This window comes from Sinocyclocheilus grahami, unplaced genomic scaffold, assembly GCF_001515645.1.
Source record: "Sinocyclocheilus grahami isolate Dianchi unplaced genomic scaffold, SAMN03320097.WGS_v1.1 scaffold125.1, whole genome shotgun sequence".
In the NCBI taxonomy this organism is placed as follows: domain Eukaryota; kingdom Metazoa; phylum Chordata; class Actinopteri; order Cypriniformes; family Cyprinidae; genus Sinocyclocheilus; species Sinocyclocheilus grahami.
This window is the reverse complement of record NW_015505304.1, coordinates 49,803-57,044: the sequence shown is the minus strand read 5'-3', so window position 1 is coordinate 57,044 and position 7,242 is coordinate 49,803. Positions and strand designations below refer to the sequence as shown.

Sequence of the window (7,242 nt, the reverse complement as noted above, 5' to 3'; positions counted from 1 at the left end):
GTGGTTGAACCAGTGAGATTTTTCTTTGAATGTGATGTTTGTTTAGTACCGCTCAGCTGTTGAGTTTTTTTCTTTTTTTCACTTTAAATGTAAAAAGCTGTCACAAATAAATAATTATATATGAATATATAAAATAAATATTTACCTTATGTATTATAAATCATTTCATGGATTTTTATTTGTGTATTTGGTGCTTTCTTGCACACAAGTCTAAAGCCAAATCCATATTTTAGAGATTGCTGGGAAAATACTTTGCAACAAAACAATAAATTAGATGATCAAATTAGTAAAAAAAAAAAAAAAGTTATTTAAAGGGCAAAGAAAATTAATATATACAAATACACAACAATCTTTATTATAAAAGTCAAATAAATTATTCCATACACACCGAAAAATACAAAATAAAATAACAAAACCACTCTGTAGAAAATAGGAACATATTTACATGACTGGCATTCAGAGCTAGTTTAAATTAAGCAGAAATTGGTCAAAACCAGAAGTAAAACATTGGACCCACAAAAAAGTTTTTTTTTTGTTGTTTGTTTTTGTTTTTTTGTTGGTAAGCATAAAGCACACTCAAACAGAATGAAAAAATAGGAATCAAGAGGGAAAAAGGACAAACTATGAACTTATGAATCGGCCTGTCTGAAGTTTAAGCAGGAATTAGGCTGATCTGAAATTCGTTCTTATTCCCACAGAGATAAGAAACATTTGGAAATATAATCATATGGACCTCAAGATTTGTCTGGAAATTAAGCCCCCGAGGCTTTTATGACTTTTAAAAGCTACTTCATTCACCTTGGGTGTTACAGATAGTGCTGTAATGGTCAGTGAAAGGTGGTCTGAACATAACGGTGGCATCACCCTCCTCATTTATTTGCTTATGTCCACTGAATAGGGGACCGGAGTCACCTCTGTTCCTGTAATGCTGTCCACAATAGACGTCAGAGACCTCAGGTTGGTTTGCTCTGAGGAGTCGTCATTCAGGAGATCTGAGGAAATTAGAGAACTCTGTCACATGTTTGCCTGGCAAGTCCTTCAGACCTCACTTTTTTATGTGGCTTAATGGAAGTTTTCGAATGTCAGGCTAGTTAGTGTAGATGTGGTAGTCTTACCCTCGTGGGCGGAGCTGTAGGCAGGGGCGCAGTGCTCAGACGCACTGCTCCACTCTGGACTGCTACAGCAGGTGCTGCCAGAGCCCTGATCACTAGAGGACGACATCTGTTACACACAAACACACACACACTACTGTCAGTCACATCACCAGCCATGAATCAAGCACTGCACACAGCAACCTATTATCCTTCACACATTTGGTTTGATTGATTTTATATGGGCAGTCTAATGTTTTTAAAAACGGAAACGTGAAATACTGTATGACATTTTTTTTATTTAAATAACTTTTTTTCTGACTTTTGTCAAATATTCTCAATTAATGAATGAATGAGAAAATCTAATTTGTTAATGTTTAAATTGAATTTTAATAAAAAAGTAACCTTTCTTCCTTTTTTCCCCGCAAAGTATTCTGCATTTAAATTTCTGACTTTACCAAAATAATATCAATTAATGAATGTATGACAAAATGCAATTTAATTAATTTTTGTATTTCTTTTTTTATTAAATGCATTCAGTTTTTTTCAGTGCATTCTTCATTTCTGAATTTACAGTCATCTTGTCATTGAGTGAATGACAAAATATAGTTGAATGTTTTTTTGTATGGGTTTGTGAATGGGTTGATTTTCAATAGAAATAAGAGTTAATTAAATACCCACAAAACTACATAGTGTCAAAGAATGTCTGCTTAATTAATGTAAAGCACTTTTGAACTGTTAAAAAGTACAGTCCTGTCTGACAGCGTATATGTCATATGTAAAGCCCACCGTACACCTGCCCCTGATTCCCAGAGCTTCACTCACCCCTTGAGGAGCCGTGGCTCTGTAATGCATGTTTCCCTGCTCGTGCTCCTGCTGGTTGAGAGAGCTGACCAGCGCCTGGAGTCTCTCGATGTACTGGATGGCGCTGCGCAGGATTTCCACCTTAGGCAGCCTCTGGTTGGGATTCATGAGCGTGCTCTTCTTAAGAGCCTCAAAGGCCTCGTTGACTTTCTTCAACCTCCTCTTTTCCCTCATAGTGGCGGCTTTCCGTCGATCCATGGTGACCGACTTGCGCTTACACACCTTGCAGGCCCAGGGCAGACACTGACCCGGACAGTGCTGCTGCTCCTGGTGAGGAGACATGGACAAACTGAGGCTAGGAGATGGAGACGGTTTGTCCTCCAACCCCACTCCGTTTGACAGCAGCCTCCCGTCGCCACACAAGCCCACCATGGAGCTTCGGTCCTGATATCCTGCTTGGTCGAAGCCTCCGGTTAGCCTTGATTGGAAGAAGTTATCGCCGCCGTCGTAAAAACGCTGGTCTGCGAAGAAGTAGGGGTTGGTCTCGAAAAGCTCCATGTCTTGCTGGAATTAGAGTCCACTGGCTCTGCTCTGTCTTCTCTGAAAGCGTTCTAGGTCCTTTGCGGTTCTTGCGAGCGTGTGTGGGTGTTTCCCCCCGGAGCTGAGCTCGTGCTGAAGAAGATCTGTGGATGACAACTGCTCCACACCAACTGCAGTGGTGGCATTTAAACTCTCTGCCTGGTGTTAGATCAGTAGGTTAAATATAGCCAGGGCTCTGAGAAACCTGACCCTGCGTTTAGCTGTTGCCACACATCTAAACTTTACATCTCTTTTCATTCCCCAATCTTCTGGGGATTTGGGACCGGTTTGCTTCGAGAATGGCGTCAGGCCGCTGTTGAAAGTCCAGGAACATGATCTGAGTTCCATGGAAATCAAACAGACTACAGCAGATATGAAAGATCCACTACGGCTCCTTAATTAACTGGTCTAAATCCTTGTCAGACAGTATCACCTTCTCTTCTAAAGCAGAAAATGTGGCACACTTACTATCAACAGTTTGATGTTTCTATAACTTGGCTGGAGCAATGCATTGAGGGTGTCTGTCTGTTTGGAATAAAAGATTAAGAACATTTTGAAACTTTTGTTGACAGTTTTATACTTTATGACTGTTATATATATATATATATATATATATATATATATACAAGGTTCAGAAAAAGACTGGCATAACAAAAGCTGAAATATGTAATATAATACATTATATTTATATACGTATATTTCAGTTTTTGTTATGCCAGTCTTTTTCTGAACCTTTCTCAATCATTATTTGCTTATTTAGTAATTTGCTGTTGTTAATAATAATAATAATAATAATAATAATAATAATAATGCTTTTTATTATAAAAAATATCATAATATAGTAAATAACTTATTAATAATAATATCTGAATACAAGTGTTTGATAATGTAATAATAACAAAAATAATAATTATAAATGTGTTAATAACTCAGTCTTATTATAATGTGTTTGGACTATAATAAATATAAATTTTAAATTAATGTATATATTATGTATAATATTATATATTTCAGTTTTTGTTATGCCAGTCTTTCTCTGAACCTTTCACAATCATTATTTGCTTATTTAGTAATAATTTGCTGTTGTTAATAATAATAATAGTAATGCATTTTTATTATAAAAATACAATAATACAGTATATAACTTATTAATAATAATAATATATTAATATAAATGTTGTATAATGTAATAACAAAAATAACAATTATAAATGTATTAATAACTCAGTCTTCTTATAATGTGCTGGGAATATAATAAATCACATTTTAATTTAAAATACAATATAGAACATTTTAAAGTGGTCACTTTTTGTTTTTTTGCTGCATGCTTCTTTTAAAATCTTTAGTAATAGTATAACTAGTGTATAGTATATTGCTGCATCTATACATTCCCCTGTGTAATGTCCGGCATTGGTTCAGTAAGATAGACCTTTGTTGTCCCTGACCCCAAAAAGTGAGGTAGGCTCTCCGGACGCTGCTCTCGCATGCTAATTCAGAGGAGCTTCCGCTATGTCCCATAATGAATCCACAGGCTTATTTATGGTTACTGACACCACCACAGCTATTCAAGGTTCATGTAGTAGATGGCGAAGGGTTTATTTCCACTATGATATTTTTCCTAAGTGACAGTATGCTGAACACTTCTACAATGTTATACGTGAAAGTGACCCTTAAAAACTGTGACTGTTTCCTTACACATCTATAGCTTACAAGCGTAGAATTGGGGGACCCGTTTCAGAACTTAAAGGTACCTTCTGTTCAGTACAGGTCCGAAATGGGACGCCCCGCGGTGCTCTCGTCATGGTAACCCAAGCTTCCATCCTTGGCAGGATTAGGAGGCTGTGCAGTTGGCTGTCAGGTTCAAATGTGATGGATGATCACTGATGGTTGAGGAGCACAATGGGGCCTCTGTGGCTGTCCAGGCTGCAGGAGAGCAGTGTGTCCGAGTCACTCACCCCGGACCTTCCCTCAGCCTACTGTCAGCAGAAACAGAGGATGGCAGGGTGACCGGTCCATGCAACTACACACACACACACACACGCCAGCCAGGAACTCTTCCTGAAGAGGAAAGCACTTTCTCAGCATTTTTGGTAAAGAGGTCAGGTTGCTAATGATATAACACAGTTGTCTTGCTCAAAAGGTGTCACAAATAAGAATGTCTGTGATCTTATCTTTTGTAAAAATAAAACAAAATCTCAGAAATGATCAGCATTCTTTGTATTCACATTGGTTTCATATAGTTCGGAATAACATTAAACAGTTACCAAAAAAGTTTAGGTAAAATTGTTTTAATAATAATCTCAACTAATACTTCATACATTTTGGTTAGTCACATCAAATAACATCTGAATCATCTGAAACAACCTTTACTTTTTTCAGTATTTTTTTTATTATTAGTAGTTAAGCAGTTTTGGTAACATATAGTACAATTATTTAAGAAATAACAGCAAAATAGTCTAGACTATTTGATGATGTTTTTATCTTAGAGATGAATCTTAGAAATGTACAGCATTCTTCAAGTAAAACGTATCTTAATAATAATTTTAAAGCATTTTATTACACATTTTCAAGGTAAAATGGTTTTAACAATAATAATGATCACAACTAATACTTCATAAAGTACACCACATGACACCACATAACATTTTATCATCTGAACCAACCTTTACTTTTTTCAGTTAAACACACACACACACACACACATATATATATATATATATATATATATATATCATTAGAATTTTAGTTAGTCATACCACATAACATTTTATTATCTAAATCAACCTTTACTTTTTTTATGAGAGGGGGTAAGCAGTTTTGTTAACATGTAGTAAAATTATTTAAGAAATGTCAGTAAAAGATTCCAGACTATTTGATGATGTCTTTTTCCGCTTCATTTTTTACTTGGGGAAAATAAAAATCAAGAAAAGAAAAAAAGAACACAAATCATATCTAGGAACCAGACCATAATATGTTGACCATTGCTCTTGTCTGAAGAAGAAGACAAACAGAGCAGCATAGCAATGCACTGCCAAACACCAGCAATATCTTAGCATCATGATACATGAAAAATGGTAGAGCTTGTAGCTATTCCAGTTCACTGTCCACTTTTGTGTGGTTCAACTGAATCCTGAACATTTTATTCACCATTTCTAAGCTTTAAAACTCTTACATGAGGTAACAATCACTATGCAATCAAAAGTTTTCATCGACTTCACCTACTTAAAGTCACAATGAGCTGCATCAAGTTCAAGTGTGCCTGACTACCGACAAGCACGCTAGAAACACAGGTTTATCACAGGGGATTGAGTAGATCCTCGACCAGACAGATGATATCAGTCTATTTGAGTGGGTCTTAGGTGTAAGGCGACATGGTGTGCTGCCCTGTCACTGAAAACAGTGCGCCACTTCTCTTCACTGACAAGCAGCAGCACATTGCAGGACAGCTGGCAGAAAGGGAGGAGAGAGGGGGAATTGGCTTCTTGTGAAGAAATGCCCAGAACGTGGCTGCATTAGCCATGGAATGCTCACTCTTCACTCATATTTGGCTCTCAAACACTAAAAAGATATTATGGCCTCCGTTATTGCTTTTAGGAGAGGGAGTAGTGACTGGAGCAGATGCTTGGATGCTCTGGACCGCAGCGCAGAGCTGGTCTAGCAACAGGTTCAGGGGTGTTTGTCAGGGGCTCTCTCTTTTCAAGCACTTCTGAGCATGCCTCGTCAAATACAGCGGCCCCCACAAAGTGTTTGGACACTTGAGACACACTTAAAAATGTATGATTGTGATTATGTAAGATCAAAATTGAAAGGAAAAGCCATTTATTTTACAGAAGGACAAAAAAAGCGAAGTCTAGCATCACATGTTTGCAAATTCTGCTTGGTTTTAGTATTTTATCATCTATGGATTTATACATTTTTAAATGTTATTTATGTATCCAAATATGTTGGGGGCCGATGTAAGCGCGAAAAAGGCACTAGAAACTGAGCGGGGGTCTGTTTATCTGTCTGCCCCTCTGTCAAAACATTTGTAAGTCTGTGTTCTCATCAGTTTGTCTTTTACACTGCAAAAAAAGAACCAAAAAAAATGTTTCTCAAGTTTAAATTTAAAGAAGCAAAATTGCATAACAAATCTTATGTTATGCAACTTTATTTAATCATAAGTCTATCTAAAGTGAAGTTTAATAAAAATAAAAAAAAACAAGAATAACAAACAGCTCGCTTGTTTCTGATTTTTTGAGGATGGACAACCAGTTATTATACAGTTTTGCTTGATTTCATTAAATCTGTAAAAATTACAAAACTGCAAAATTACAAAAACTTAAATGAAATGAATCTTTTTTTATATATATTATAGTCATATTTAAATAAATATACAAATAAAACTAAATACTATCATAGTATAAAAATAATACTCAAATAACACTGACTAGTACCTGTGTTTGTACTGTCTTTAGGGCTCTCAGTCAGAAAGAAACAGTAGTGGACATGGCCTTACAATATGATAGTCACTGGTCTCTTTTATCAGGTTATAATCCTCTACAACAAACAGAATGGAAAGCATGTGCGTGTGCAGCTGTCGGTGTCTTAGTGCAAGTGGTGTCATGTTAAGTCACAGGAATGATCCTGGCTCTCTGAGCACCATGACTGCCTCACCCCTCAGTGGCACGCTACTCACTGTTAGTAAATACCTCTCTCCAAGAGACCATAAATAAATCGGCCTCACTGTAGGAACGGAAAGAAGAATACCACATAAAAACCATTTGGTGCT

General features: G+C 36.5%; 1 protein-coding gene across 1 annotated transcript; it reads right to left on the bottom strand.

The window, feature by feature from the left end:
• Positions 1–392: 392 nt before the first annotated feature.
• LOC107590183 (myogenin-like) lies at positions 393–2,610 on the bottom strand. The gene is made up of 3 exons (XM_016278808.1): positions 1,917–2,610; positions 1,116–1,221; positions 393–992 (listed from the first exon to the last, which is right to left on the bottom strand). Exons 1-3 carry the CDS (start codon positions 2,451–2,453, stop codon positions 874–876), a joined length of 762 nt encoding a protein of 253 aa, XP_016134294.1. The 5' UTR covers positions 2,454–2,610; the 3' UTR covers positions 393–873.
• Positions 2,611–7,242: the final 4,632 nt, after the last annotated feature.